At 35.5% G+C, this 16,618-nt stretch overlaps 1 protein-coding gene across 1 annotated transcript in view; it reads right to left on the reverse strand.

Moving 5' to 3' along the window:
- Positions 1 to 16,618, reverse strand: part of CNTN5 (contactin 5) — an 867,308-nt gene that overhangs the window by 175,135 nt on the left and 675,555 nt on the right. The window contains exon 12 of the mRNA XM_046016150.1: positions 2,492 to 2,619. Coding sequence (XP_045872106.1) covers positions 2,492 to 2,619 — 128 coding nt within the window. The remainder of the gene's footprint in view (positions 1 to 2,491; positions 2,620 to 16,618) is intronic.

The following is a 16,618-nucleotide window of genomic DNA, read 5'->3' on the forward strand; positions in this document are numbered from 1 at the left end:
TGACACATAGTATTTCCTTGTATTTTATATTTTAAGTAATAGAGAAAAACTTAAACAAGAAATTTATGCAATGCAGTGACTCTAGATACACATCTTTAACTAAACTATTATTAATTGAATATTACCTTTTTTGTATGCTAGGGCATTTTGCTATACTTGTGTATGGAACTGATGATTTAAAAGTTACTATTCCTTTTAAGAAGTAAACTTGTACAAAAAAGATAAGAAAATATATAAAGATAAGCAGCATTTGGTATTCCCAAAGAGGGCAAATTAGAAAAAAGAAACTGTAACCTTGTTGTCTGACTTCAAGGATCATTAAGTATAAATAAAATGATTTTTACAATTAAAAAATGTTCCATATCTAAGGAAGAAGAATTCAAGAGAGTTAAAAGAAGGTTCAAAATCTTTAAAGATTATAGGACGCATCTCCCCTTAAATTACTATTTTAACAGAGGTAAAAATATGATACTGTTATTATACCAACTTATATTTGCTTTATACTCTAAAAAACCCTTTAATGAATAGAAAAAGTGCTGCTACCTGATTATGAAATAATCACTCTTGATAAATTAGGGATCTTTTAGTTGAGATCCAGAACAAAAGGCAAATTACTGAAAGGAAATTTTTTTTTAAAGATTTTTATTTATTTATTTGGCAGCCAGAGATCACAAGCAGGCAGAGAAGCAGGCAGAGAGAGGAGGAAGCAGGCTCCCTGCTGAGCAGAGAGCCAGATGCAGGGCTCGATCCCAGGAACCTGAGATCATGACCTGAGCCGAAGGCAGAGGCTTTAACCCACTGAGCCACCCAACCGCCTGGAAGGGAAAATTTTTTTGACAAAAAAATGTGTGTGTTTAATTATTTAATGGTTCAATTAAATTTTTTAAAAATAGATACCCTTTCATTGTGTTTAGAGCCAATAAAGGTTAATACTGCTGTACATCTAAAGGTTATTTAAGCTAGTGATCAAATAATTGAAATATGGTATTTTTAATAAAGTAGGGAGGAGATGGAAATAATTTTGACTTAGTCCCTTTTCCTAATTGGATTTCTGATTGTAGGTATCTCAAGAAGTCTGACCCAAATGATTAAAAATTAGGTTAATTTTCCTAGTCTAGCTCTGCTTTCGGCAATAGCATAGTCTGATGAAGCATCATTCTTAACCACTGAAAAGATCCTTTAATATGCAACATCCTTCCAAGCAGTCAGAGATGAAAGTGCAATACCAGTAAAGGAATATAAATGTTACCATTCTAGAAGTCAGATATTCCGTGTGGGTTCCTAAATTCTGGCTCCATCAGAGAAGACAGATAATCACAGCATACTCATTGTAGTTTAACTTTGTGAGAACTGGAATGTTCTGAGTAATTAAATACTCCATTTAACTTGTGATTAACAGAGACCTTTTTTGTTATTATTTTAAAAATGTCTGTGAATCCAACATTGCTTCATTATGACAAAGATTGTTTAGCACATATGACACAGACTAGCAGATAGAGTCAGATTCCCATTATATATGCTATAAATGAAGGCATCATTTAAATTATCTTCCTGTCTTCATCTTTTCCTTCCTTCATCCTTTCATCTAATGTTTGCTTCTTCTCTAAAATATCAGCGTACTGGCTATTTTAATGACATTTTTATTTCTAAAGAAAAAGAAAACTTACTATTTCTATATTTTATACCCAGGTATGATTCAGTATTGAATACATGCCCACAGGTAAAAAGTTGATTGAAGATATAGTTCAGTTGGAAAAATATCTCTTTGCCAATTGATGGAATTTTCTGTCTAACATATGAGATTTTCTTTGTACTAAAGAATGATACGTAGTCTCAAAAACTGTTCTAGGCCAAAAAGAAAAAAAAAAAAAAAAGCTCTAGGCCAAAATCTAGTTCATGTTAGAACTAGAAAACTAATAGAAACATTTAAGTGGCAATATTTGTAACACTAAAAAATGACAGTGTTTAAAAGTTCCATTGATGCAAACACCAAAGAGCAGGTCAGGTAACTGTTTACCTGATACACACTCTGATACCACATGTTCATGTCCTCCTTCTGCTACTCCTTTCTGCCCCAGACCCCAAGTTGCAGTGATAACAAAGGAATATTACTGATTGATGTTAAAATTAATCTTGATAGAGGAAAAATATTTTTATGTTGTTGGAATACTTTTGGATTTTGAGACATCCAGTAAAACTTCAGAAAGCTTTATTTCCTCACATATTTTGTTTCTAATATTTCTAATATTTATCTCCTCACATATTTTGTTCTAATGTTAAGTTTTTACCAACAAGGTGTTCTTTTCTTCATGGTCTTCTAAATAATGGAAAGGGACAATTTGGATGTGTTAGTTCCATGTTTGCAGTGTATCTTATCAATAGGAGCATGCTGACACATATGTGCAAACATTTTACATGCATGTTATATTTATTCACTTTCTGACAAAGCCATGAAACTATGCTTATAACACAGTTGGCTACATTTTCTTACCTTTTACAGATACTGAGGTTATGATTTCAGCAGAACCAAAGATGTTTTCCACTTGGCAAACGTACTTTCCCTCATCAGATTTGGAAGCATTTAGGATCCGTAGACTTCCGTCTGGAAGAATAGCTATTCTGAAAATTATTAAAAAAGGTTTTTTCCTCTTTTACTGCAAATAAGCTAAGTGGTAAAAAATTCTGATGATGTCTGAAACCACCTCCAAGGTAATGATAAATAAGATAAAGGGATCACTGTGAAAATATGCAGTGATAGTAGAAATGTTTTACCCTTCCAGAAATTATGCAATAAACCCACTTAATATCTTCTTATATTTAAAAGGGTTAGGAAGTTACAGGTTATTTTTCTTTTGACCCTTTTTGACAGTTAATTTTAAAACTTGTGGGAAAAGGTGACCCTGAATTTGGTTATTAAAACTTTTACTATAATATCACCCAGTGATATTTTAATATGAAGCTTGAGTATTTTATTTCAAACCCAGAGTGACCTCAAAAATCAAATATAAAAAGAAACAGCATAAAAACATAGAGGAATACAAGTACAGAACATAAAATTAATTGTACACAGCCAAGAAATGATTTATGGTAGTTTCTCTACAGTGCCACGAGTGCAGCAAGGGTATGAAAATGAGAACTGATACCTGATACCTGGGCTGCTCACACTGCACTTCTTAAACATAAAAACATGCTAGTTGAGTTTGCATTTGGGCTTTTCTGAGGCCTTTGTTAAAAGTGTACCCTGAGTCATATGAAGGTGAAAAATTAAGGCATTATTAAAAATTTTTAGAAGTTCAGCAAAAATGAGGTTGACATTTGGGATTATCATATTATCCTGTGTATTCATCATCCCAGAAATATATGGATTTCAAAGTTGATTAGTACTTTTGTCTTTTTTCTCCCTTCTATACTCCTGAAATAAAACCCATTTTTTTCACCAGTGCATCAGCCTCCTCAAGCAACCTGAAACGAAATAGAAGTGGCTTTTATGGTTTTATTTGATATGCCACCAGAGTTTGGACTGATTTTTAGGAAAGAGGAAGTAACAGGTGTTTGGTAAGAACCAGTGGCCCTACTGAACTTAAAATCCTAAAATAGGATTTCCCTAGTTCTGTGAAGAATAGTTTATTCCATGGTAATATAATAATATTATACTATTTAAGAAAGAAAATAATGGGTTAAATATGTTTAGTCAATATCCTTCATGTTATTTATTTATTTATTTATTTATTTATTTTTTAAAGATTTTATTTATTTGACAGACAGAGATCACAAGTAGGCAGAGAGGCAGGCAGAGAGAGAGGAAGGGAAGCAGGCTCCCCGCTGAGCAGAGAGCCCGATGTGGGGCTCAATCCCAGGACCCTGGGATCATGACCTGAGCCGAAGGCAGAGGCTTTAACCCACTGAGCCACCCAGGCGCCCCTATCCTTCATGTTTTTTAAAATATGTATTCAATCTTGCCAGTCACCGAGAACTGAGTTATTGAAAGCATTGAGCCCTTCAACAATTGGATTAGATTCTAGGTTGCTGACTATTGCTTATGAAATTATACTTACATACTGTTAACAATAAAGATACTAGTTTAAACACATCATACTCTTTTCAATATACATCAGAACTGCTTTACAACTTATAAGAAGGAAAACAAACTTATAGGCAAGCCAAACTTGGGATAGAGAATTTGCTTTTGTAGTTTACATCTAGGAGAGACACTAACTTCAGACATTTGAAAAACACGGTGCCTTTAAAAAGTTGTATAATCTATTGAAGCTGGCCAGTGCAAGATTCTGATGATGGATAGCGCTCATTTTGTATAAAAATGAAATATATTTATCATTTTAATTCCAAAGGTACACATACTATAACAGGATATATTTGAAAGTAAAAATTACACTTTTCATAAACAAATGGTAATATCTTATAAGCATTATAAACTTTATTGAAATATAGATTATTATAATATTTTACTAATATTTTACAAATACCTGTATTTTATTGATTAGCATAAATTCTAATCTAGGAGGTGAGAAATCTGGCTTAGAATTTACTTCATTTAAAAAAATGCATTTTGGGGCGCCTGGGTGGCTCAGTCATTAAGCATCTGCCTTCAGCTCAGGTCATGATCCCAGGGTCCTGGGATCCAGACCTGCATGGGCTCCCTGCTTGGTGGCAAGCCTTTCTCTCTCTCCCACTCCCTCTGCTTGTATTCCCTCTCTTGCTGTTTCTGCCTCTGTTAAATAAATAAATAAAATCTTTTAATAAATAAATAAATAAATGTATCTTAAGACCCTGGGAGTATTTCGGTTCCTGATTTAAGATAAGTCCTTTCTTACTGACAGGAGGCACTATATTATACTCTCCTTTTAAAGATAGTTTATGAACACCCCTGTATTTTAAGCAAATTGGGGAATGAAGAATTTTGAATAGCATGGAGATTTTTTATCTGTGAAGTGGCAGTGTCATTTAACCAAAAGCCTACCTCCTGTTCAATAGTAAATCTTTATTGGATGAGCTCGTATATATATTTTTTAATGTAGAAAAGATAAAACAGTTGAGACACTGAGTGTGATTTACATTATAATGTCTGGTTATTACATATATAATTACTTAGATAACTGAATATTGATTTAATATTTTCTTGCACTTTCCAAAATTTTGTATATCTTCTCACCTCTATTACCATGTGTCTCCTACATTTTAAATTTTCAAATTTGGGGATTAATTCTGCTGAGAAATCCTTGAAACTGGAGTAGTGTGGTACGACAGTGATTAGGTAAAGGTTTCTTGGGGATATGGAGAGATTTAAGAAATGCAAACCAGCACTCTAACATTCAGTACCAAATCATGCTTTCCATATTTCTATCTCAAAACTTCTCTATGAGGTTCTGCCTAGCCCTGGAGATGTCTTGGTTCTCATTTTGTACCAAATTCCTGGATCTCTGCCTTATTTATCTGCCCAATACCACAGTCTATCTAGAATAGCACTATGTTTACTCTTATCTTGCAAGGATTTATTGCTGACTTCCTGAAGCTATCTTCATCTCCAAATTTCAGAGCCATTCCACTTCCATTTTTGGCTTAAATATCAGATACCCCACAAACAGTTTAGGTTCTTCCAAGTAGACTGCTTCCCTGGTAATACTACCTGTTTATATGCTGTCATTTTAAGATCATGCTCTGACTTCTAAAATATATTTCTTTTTGTTATCATATCATACATAGTGGATATGATATTATAGAATGATTAATCATTAATTAAGATTATATGCTTTAAAGTCAGAGAAAGCTGATTTCAAATCACTGCCATTGACTAGTATGTGTGTGATTTTAAGCAGTTTATCTCTTTCCTTATATATAAAATGTTATAATTACATTTAACTTGTTCTTCAAACCTATTAACTAAATGTAAATTTGTGAACTTTAGTAGTGTTGATAGCCATTAACTGAAAACATACTCAAAATATAAATAAAAATTTTGACAAATTTTAAAAGGAAAAAGTAGAGTGTTGTAAACCTCAAGTATTTGGGGGTGTTCAGTTAGTCTTTTCTTGGGGACTAATATCTGAGATGAGAACTGAAGGATGAGAGGAAGCTAACTAGGAGTTAAGTGTGGGGAAAGGAGAGGGAATAGCATTTGTAAAGGTATTGAGGTGAGAAGGATCACAAACTCTTGAAGAACTAAATGGCCAATTATGATGGCAACATATGAAAGGGGGTGGGAAGGTCCCAAGGTGAAACTGGAGAGGTAGATAAGGGCAAGATCCTGTAGGATCCAGTGTAGTATGGGAAACATTTGATCTCTATTTTAAGGCAATGGGAAGCTGCCATTTTTTAAAATATTTCTTCTATTTATTTGAGAGAGAGAGAGAGAGAGAGTGAGCACATGAGAGGGGAGAAGGTCAGAGGGAGAAGCAGACTCCCTGTGGAGCTGGGAGCCCAATGCAGGACTCAATCCCTGGACTCCAGGATCATGACCTGAGCCGAAGGCAGTTGCTTAACCAACTGAGCCACCCAGGTGCCCGAAGCTGCCATTTAAAAAAAAATAACTTTATTGAGGTGTGTAGGCATATAATAAGCTCACTTATTTAAAGTAGATGCTTTGCAGGGCACTGGGTGGCTCAGTGGGTTAAAGCCTCTGCCTTCGGCTCAGGTCGTGATCTCAGGATCCTGGGATTAAGCCCCACGTTGGGCTCTCTGCTCGGCGGGCAGCCTGCTTCCCTCTCTGTCTCTGCCTGCCTCTCTGCTTGTGATCTCTCTCTTTCTGTCAAATAAATAAATAAAATCTTAAGAAAAAAAGACTTAAAAAAATAAAGTAGATGCTTTGACAAGTTTTCAGAAGTGGATGCAGACACAAAACAATGACCACAATCAAGATAGTCAACACATAGTTCACACCAAAGTATCTCTGTGTTCCTTTGTATTCTGTCTCTCTAACCTCTTCTTACCATACCCCTATCACCACGCAACTACTGATCTGCTTTCTGCACCTATGGTAAGTTTGAGGTTTTACGTAATTTTATATAAACAAAACCACAATATTATATACACCTTTTTGTTTATGTCTCGCAGATTAATTCAGTTAAGAGAAAGCTGAGATTTATCTGATGTGATGTTGTGATGTTGTGATGACCAATAATCCAATCCTTTTTTTACTGCCGAATAGAATTCCATTGTGTGTATATACCACTACTTGTTTATCCATTCATTTCTGGTGGACGTTTGGGTTATTTTCTGCTTAGATCTATTACAAATAGAGCTGCTAGTAACATTTGTGTAACAACTATCTTATAGATATTTTGTTTTATTTCTTTTAGATAAGTATTTAGGACAAATTACTGAATCATAGACTTTATATTTATTTTTTATTTTTATTTTTTAGAAGATTTTTATTTATTTATTTGAGAGAGAAAGGGAGAGAGACAGAGAGAGAGAAAAATAGCGGGAGAGAGGAACAGGAAGAAGGAGATTTCCTACTGAGCAGGGAACACAATGCAGGGCTCAATCCCAGGACCCTGGGATCATGATCTGAGCTGAAGTCAGATGCTTAACCAATAAGCCACCCAATATCCCTATGTTTATGTTTAATGTTTAACTTTTTAAAGGGAAATACTGTACTGTTTCTAAGTAGTCATACTACACTTCACATTCCTAGGAACATTGTCTGAGAATTCTTGCAACACTTGAAATGCTTAGTCTTTTTAATTTTAGCTATTATAATTATTAGGTAGTAGAATCTCATGGTGGTTTTTAGTTGTATTTTCTTAATGACTAATTATGTTGAGCATCTTTCAAGTGCTTATTTCCCGTCTATATACCTTCTTTGGTGAAGTGATCAAATATTTTGCCAACTTTTTTTTTTTTTTAAGATTTTATTTATTTATTTGACAGACACAGATCTTAAGTAGGCGGAGAGGCAGGCGGAGAGAGAGGAGGAAGCAGGTTCCCTGCTAAGCAGAAAGCCCAGTACGGGCCTTGATTCCAGGACTCTGGGATCGTGACCTGAGCCGAAGACAGAGGCTTTAACCCACTGAGTCACCCAGGTGCCCTATTTTGCCAACTTTTTAATGAAACTTCCTTCATATTCAGGTTTGACAGTTTTTTTTTAATATTCTAGCTATAACTCTTTTTTCAAGTGGAAAAATTGCAAATATTTTCTACCAGTTTAGGCATGTCTTAATATTTTCCAACAGTGGAAGTTTTTAAAGCTGATGAAGATTAATATATCAATTTTATTTTATGCTTTGTGTTTTTGTGGTTGCATTTGGAAAGTTTACCTAACCTAAAATCACAAAAATGTTTTATTTTCCTCTAGAAATGTTATAGCTTTAGGTTTTATGTTTATGTCTATGATTCATTTTAAGTTAGCTTTTCTTTATGCTGTGAGGTATGAATCTAACTTTTTTTCCTGGTTATTTTACTTTATCATTTATTAAAATTTGATTTTATTTTAATTCCAGTGTAGTTAACATATAGTGTTATATTAGTTTTAGGTGTACAGTGTAATGATTCAACAATTCTCTACATCGCCCAGTGTTCATCACAACTAGTGCAGCCCTTAATCCCCATCATCTATTTTATCCCTCCCTCCACTCACCTCCCCTCTGGTAACCAACAGTAGTCACAATAGTTAGGAGTCTGTTTCTTGGCTTATCTTCTTCTCTCTCTTTTTGCTTTGCCTTGTTTTACCTTGGTCATTTGTTTTCTTTCTTAAATTCCACGTATGAGTGAAACCATATCTTATTTGTCTTTCTCTGACTGGCTTATTTTGCTTAGAATTATGCTCTCTAACTCCTTCCATGTCTTTGCAAATGGAAAAATTTTATTCTTTTTTGTGGCTGAATAATATTCCAGCATCTATATCATCTATATCTGCATGTATATCTGTATCTAACATCTATATCTATCTATGCATGCCACTTCTTCATCCATTCATCAATCAATGGACATGGGTTGCTTCCATAATTTGGTTAATATTAATGATGCTGCTATAAACATAGAGGGTGCATGTATCCCTTTGAATTATTATTTTTGTATTCTTTGGGTAAATGCCCAGGAGTCTAATTGGATTATAGGGTAGATCTATTTTTAACTTTTTGAGGAATCTCCATACTCTTTTCCAGAGTGGCTGTACCAGTTTGCATTCCCACCAATAGTTGATAAGTTTCCTTTTCCTCCATATCTTCACCAGCACCTATTGTTTCTTGTGTTTTTGATTGTAGCCATTCTGACTGGTATGAGGGGATATCTCATTATAGTTTTGATTTGCATTTCCCTGATAAGGAGTGATGTTGGGCATCTTTTCATGTGTCTGTTGGTCATCTGTATGTCTTCTTTGGAGAAATGTCTGTTCATTTCTTCTCCCATTTGTAATTAGATTATTTGTTTTTTGGGGATTGAGTTGCAATAGTTCTTTATATATTTTGGATAACAACCCTTTATTGGATAAGTCATTTGCAAATATCTTCTGCCTTTTAGTTTTGTAGGTTGTTTCCTTCCTTGTGCAGAAGCTTTTTATTTTTATGTAGTCCCAATAGTGTATTTTTTCCTTTTATAATCCTTTCTTCAGGAGACATACCTAGAAAAATGTTGCTACAGTTACGGCCAGAGAAATTACTGCCTGTGTAGAATTTTTATGGTTTCATTTAGGGCTTTAATCCATTTTGAGTTTATTGTTGTGTATGATGAAAGAAAGTGGTCCAGGTTCATTATTTTGCATGTAGCTGTCCAATTTTCCCAACACTATTTGTTTAAGAGACTCTTTTTCCCATTGGATATTTTTTCCTGCTTTGTTGAAGGTTAATTGACCATATAAATGTGGATTCATTTCTGGGTTTTCTATTCTGTTGCAAAGATCTATGTGTCTATTTTTATGTCAGTACCATACTGTTTTGATGACCATGGCTTTGTAATATAACTTGAGGTCTGACATTGATTGGTTCCTTTATGTTTTTAATTAACTGTTTTATGTATTTAAGTGCTTCCATGTTGGGTGCATAAATATTTATAATTGCTATATCTTCTTGTTCAATTGTCCCATTTGTTATTATGTAATGTCCTTCTTTGTCTCTTGTTACAAACTTTGTTTTAAAGTCCATTTTAATATAAGTATTGCTACTCTAGCTTTCTTTTGACATCATTTTCATTATAGATGTTTCTTCATCTCTTCACTTTCAATCTGCAAGTGTTTTTAGGTCTAAAATGAGTCTCTTGTAGGCAGCATACAGATGGACCTTGTTTTTTCATCCATGTTATTTGATTGTAGCATCTAGTCCATTTATGTTCAAAATTATTGATTAATATGTGTATATTGTCATTTTGTTACTAGTTTTGTGGTTGTTTTCTGGTTTTTTTTTTTTTTTTTGATCCTTTCTTCTATTCTTCTCTGTCATGGTTTTCTTTAGTGATATATTTGAATTCTTTCTCTTTAATCTTTGCATATCTATTAATGGTTTTTTATTTGCAATTACCATTAGGTCTGTATATAACATCATCTTCATACAGTAGTCTATATTAAGTTGATGGTCTCTGAAGTTTAAGGCCATTCTTTACTCCTCTCTTCCCTGCATTTTAGGTATTATGGTGTCATATTTTATCTCTTTTTATTTTGTGAGTTCCTTGACTTTTTTTTTTTTTCTTCACAAAAACATTCATTTTTTGGATGCTTTTTTTCTCATACTTCCATATTGTCACTTTTGGTCTTCGTACTTAAAGTGTCCTTTTTAATATCTTTTGTAGGGCTGGTTTAGTGGTCATAAATTCCTTTAGTTTTTGTTTGTTTGAGAAGCTCTTTATCTCTTCTTCTATTCTGAATGATATCCTTGCTGGATAGAGTATTTTTGGCTTCAGTTTTTTCCCATTCAGCACTTTGAATATATTATGCCACATTTTTCTTTTTTTTTAATTTAAAAAAATTATTTATTTATTTGACAGAGAGAGAGAGAGATCACAAGTAGGCAGAGAGGCAGGCAGAGATAGAGGAGGAAGCAGGCTCCCTGCTGAGCAGAGAGCCCTATGTGGGGCTCCATCCCAGGACCCTGAGATCATGACCTGAGCCAAAGGCAGAGGCTCTAACTCACTGAGCCACCCAGGTACCCAAACAACTTTTGCTGTGCAATGCTCTTCATGCCACATTTTTCTGGGTGGCAAAGTTTCTGCTGAAAAATCCACTGATACCTTATGAGGTTTCCTTTATAGGAAACTTTCGTTTTTCTGCTTTTAATTTGTTTTTTCTTTATCACTACATTTGGCATTTTTAATTTTTTTTCCATTTTTCCATTTTACTTACAGTGGGTCTTGGTGTAGATCTGTTTTTGTTGATTTTTTGGGGGGTTCTCTGTACCTGCTGGATATGGATCTCTCATCTGTTCAGCTTGATTGCCTTATATTGCTCTATCCTCCAGGTCACTGATACATTCTTTGGCTTCCTGTTACTTATTGTTCGTTCCATCGGTTATATTTTAAATTTAATTTGTTGAGTTCTTCATCTTTGATATGTCATTTTAAAAAATCTCTTTGTTAAGGGTCTCACTGATGTACTCCATTCTTTTCTCATGTTCAGTGAGTATTTTTATGATCATTACTTTATATTCTCTATCAGGCATATTATTTATTTCTGTTTTGCTCAGATATCCTGCTGTGATTTGTCATGTTTTTTCATTTGGGACAAATTCCTCTGTCTCCTCAATTCATCCACTTCTGTGTCTGTTTGTGCATGTTAGGAAAGTCAGCTCTATCCTCTGCAGAGGTCCTGGAGTGCCCTGCAGTAAAGTGTTCCTTCTTCACTAGAACCTGCCACTTAACAGGAGTCTCTTATGTGTGCTGCCTGTAACCTGCTATTGTGCTGTGCTTGCTCTCTGTGGTGTTAGTGAGACCTAGGCAGACTAACTCTGAGGGGGCATGATCCTTGGAGGGCTTGGGGTCAGGGTGACAATGTTAGCAACTTTTGCACCAAGTCACTAGTCTTAGACCAGATTCCCTGAAGTGGGGTAGAGGCCACAGTTACAATGTGCATGAGTGGCATCCACCAGGTAATAAGATGCATGGCTGAGGTAGTGGCAAGGAGCGCCTGAAAACTGGGTGTGACACACAGTGTCTATGCATGAAGAGAGGCTGCTCCCAGAGTGGGGAGGTCACTGGGCATGGCATACTGTGTCAGCAAAATTTGCACTAAGCTGCTAATCCTAGGCCTATTACCCAAAGTACATCAGCAGTTGGGAGTGCAGCACATAGCAGAAGCTGTTGCCAGGACTTTTGGTGTCTGTGCCCCATGGCTGTGTGCATTATACTGTGTTTGTGTGTGTGTGGTGCCTAGTCAGGGCACAGAGGAATTAGCAAAATTTGCACTGAGTCACTAGTCCTAGGCTAGATCTCCTGAAGTTCAGTGGCCATCTGGTGCATGAAACCAGGAGGCAGTGGCTGGGCAGAGCATATGCAGTGCTAACAAAATTTGAGTTGAGCCCAGAGACTTGGCCAGCAGGCTTAAAGAGAGCAAGTCCTCAGGAGAACTCGTAGGTCGGGCTCACTGCTAGCAGGTTAGGTAGCAAGTGTCTTTGTAGTTCCACCTCCTGCGGGTGGCTCTGTGTTTATGGTAGGGGGCAAGGGAGGAAAATAATGTCTACCAACCTCTTTGTTCCCAAAGAAGTCCCCCAACATACTTTATAATTAGTATAAACAAATCCTTTTCTCACTGTGCAAGCTGCCACTTCTATGTTGCTCTACTTGGACTGTTGTCTCTTTAGGGGCAGAGACCCTGCTATCACTTCCCCTTATGGCTCCCACAATGCTGAGCCAGCTGAATTCTAATGCTCCAGGTTCCAAGTCATTCTGGTTATACAAACTCATGGAATTCAGCCCCTCTGTCTTTCAAGACCACATATTATGAGGATTCTTTTTCCCTGTGTGGGCTCTCTGGTGTTTTCCTTTCTCCACAACTGGAGCTCCCTCCCTCCTATGGGCAGCTCCCAGCCACCATTTCTGCCCTTCCTGACTTCTCAGATATGGCTACTCTTCTACACTTTGTTGTGGAGTTTGTTCTACTACTCTCTGGATTTTTCTCTGGGATATTGACTCATATGTGAGTGATATATAATTATAAATGTGGGATGGGTGATCTTTGGGTCTTCCTACTATATACCATCTTGCATCCCTTCCATTGCTATGACTCTAACTTAATATTATTTTGTCTTTGTTTTTGCCTCAAGGTGTCCATTGTCCCAGCATCATTTCTGAAAAAGATAATGTTTCACAATTGAATTGTTTTATTTACTTTTGTCAAAAATGAAGTGGGTATTTTTGTGTAGGTCTATTTTTGGTTGCCCTATTCTGTTCTATTGATCTATATTCTATTTCTCTAACAAATGAAATTATCTTAATTACTGTAGCTATATAGTAATATGTAATATCAGGAAGAATTACACCCCTCACTTCATTCTTCTTTGTTAAGATAGTTTTGTTAAAAATTTTACATCTATGTTCTTAAGAGACATTGGCCTGTAATTTTATTTTCTTTTATTTTTTTGCCTGGTTTTATTTTCAGAGTAGTACTGGTTTCATAGAATGAGTCAGGAAATATTCCCCCTCTCCAAATCTCTAAAAGAGTGTATAGAGTTATTATTTCCTTCTTAAATATTTGGTAGAATTCTTCAGTAAATCTTGGTGTTTTCTTTGTGGGAAGACTTTAAGCTACAAATTTAACTTTTAAAATAGAGATAAGGCATTCAGATTATCTACTTCTTAAATGAGCTCAGAAAAGATTTTTAAGGTGGGTAGTGTATTTGCAATAAACAAGTTTCCTTTATTACTTGTGCAAATGCAAATGATTTTTTTTTTGCTTATTATATTTCAGTTCTGCTTAGCCATAATAAATTATTTAGTCCAATATGGTTATAATCTAGTAACCGGTTCTAGTACATCATCAACTCTTTTGTATAAATTTGTATAAATTTAGGCAAATTTAGGTCTTACTATTGGATACTATAAAATTCAATAGTTCATTCAAGAGTGGTGCATGTCTTCTCATCGATTTTTCTTATTTTCTTCTCTTAGTTCTATTTCTATTTGGTTGCACTATATGAAATTTCCAATAGTTGGTTATTTTTGTCCTGGAAAAATGGCAGTCTTACTTGGTTCAGCCTAATGGTTATACGACTTTAGTGCACCAGTACTCTTGAAGTACCACTGAAGGAGGAAAGTTCTGCTTTTGTCAGGAGTGATTTACACATATGTGGTCTCCACTATCTGTGATTACTTTCTTCCTCAACTGGCCAGTTATCTGGTGCTCATGATTCAATTGCTCCACTCTTGGTAACTGGCTCTCTCAACTAACAAATGGCATTGGATCTTCTGGATGCCATCCATCAAAAATCAACTGCAGTATTCTTTAATATGTCACCTTTCTTCAGGAATCTAGGCTGAAGTGGTTACCCAGTTACCAAGATAGGAAAAATGGAATATGCCAAACTACACTAAGATTTTTATAGTTACTACATGGAAGTGGTACACAACACTGACATTTCATTAACCAAAGCAAGGCACGTGGCCTCAAATGCTTCAAAATCGCAGGGAAGCACACTCCTACCATGTGTCTGGAAGAAAAACTAGAAATATCAGGTCAACAGCATTAGTGATTACTGTCTTTCTTGTGCTATGCAAAACATGACAGACAATGTAAAAGAAATTTTAAGGCACAATCGCTGTCCATAATGTTCAAACAGTTTAATTATTCACAAGAACTACAGAGCAATGAAATTATGTGTCTGCCTGGAGTTCTTGTGAAGCTCAGAAGAGGAAAGAACCAATAAAAGCTGGAAGAGTTGTTACAGTGGAAAGTTTTATATATAGAGATCTTAAAAAGTAGATATGTAGAAAGAAATAGAAAAATATTTTTAGAAAAAAGGGACAAAATGAGCAAAGGAGGAAAAAAATCAGAAATTGGTATGCTATGTTTATAAAATAGAGAAGAGATGAAACAAACCAGAATAGCATTTTTACTTTTAGAAAAAAATTGCTAATAGGGTTTGAAGAAGCATGATGGCAATTGTGATGCTGGTAGCCACTAATCATTAATAAAATGAAGAAGTGAAGTGTCTTTGTGGTAAAAAAGAGAGAGTGGGGCTGAGGGTTTTGGTGCAGTACATAGTGAAAGGACTCCTGATCCAGAAAAAGTGGGTTCATGGAAGCTGACATAAATACTGCTAACTTCTTCTTCTTTTTTTTTTTTTTTTTGGCTCTACCAGTTACTCTGAACAAAACACACTCTCCTTTGAAATGAAACACCCTACAGATTTTTTATACCAACCATAGAGTGGGAATGTGTCTATATATCAGGTCAAAGGAGGGAACTCAGACCAGAAAGAGAACAGCTATGCAGAGGTTTTCTCACCTCATAGAAAACCAAGAGCCTTAGATAGAGGTGATCTGGATTGAGTGTGCAGGTCATCTTTACATAATAGGACCTTCAGCAGTATCTCCCAAAGAGCATGGATATACAAGATTTAACACTGAAGGAACTTAAAACTCCACCTACCTCAGTTCCCTGTGTTGGTGAGAGAAATAGCTATCCTCATAATAGGAAAGATGTATGAAATTATGATTAAAGGAGATAAGAACTAAATGGAAACACACTTTTCTGAAGAAAGTGATCTAAGCTGAGACCTGAAAGAGTGATAGGAAATAGTTCACTGAATGTCTGGAAGCTGAGGAAAGAGTGAAAAGTGCCTTGTGTTCATCAACTGCTTATTGAATAGTTTTTGTATTGCAGGCATTCTGGAAGTCATCTGGAATATGATGAGAGATAAATCCTGGTTCCTACCCTTAGGAGCCACAGAAGATAGAGGAAACATTAGACAAGTAAGCAGAAAATTAACATTTAGTGTAGTAAGTTCTGGAAAGGAATAAGTTCAAGGAACTCTTTGGAATACATAGGAGGGACAGCTTACCAGGCTGCAGGTTGTGACCATGGTTAAGGTTTTGATCATGTCAGAGGAGGTGACAACTCAGTGGAAGGCTGAAAATTAGGATGTCCTACTCTGTTTTGGCGCTTAGGTAAAATGATCTATTGATAAGACTATTGATTTTTTTTTCCCAATTGATCTTCTGAATTTTAGTATTTCACTTGCTTTTATTCAAATTGCACATTACCTCTGGATTTAACTTCCTAAATTACAGATCTTTTTTTTTAAAGATTTTATTTATTTATTTGACAGACAGAGATGACGAGCAGGCAGAGAGACAGACAGAGAGAGAGAGAAGGAAGCAGGCTCCCTGCCGAGCAGAGAGCCCGATGTGGGACTCGATCCCAGGACACTGGGATCACAACCCAAGCTGAAGGCAGGGGCTTTAACCCACTGAGCCACCCAGGCACCCCCTAAATTACAGATCTAACAATACTTTTGCCAAAACTTTTTATGGCTCCCCATGGTCTTCAAAATAATGTACTACTCCTTAGTAGAACAGTCCCAAATTTTCAATGGTCATAACTTCGGTCATCCCCTGATTATAGGGGGATGTTCTTGTAAATCGTGAAACTGTCTTGTAATATATTTTCAATATATGTATTTTATTTTACTTACAACTATGTACACATCATACACACAAAGACAGAGTACTATACTAATATACT

Source organism: Meles meles, chromosome 8, assembly GCF_922984935.1.
Source record: "Meles meles chromosome 8, mMelMel3.1 paternal haplotype, whole genome shotgun sequence".
NCBI lineage: Eukaryota > Metazoa > Chordata > Mammalia > Carnivora > Mustelidae > Meles > Meles meles.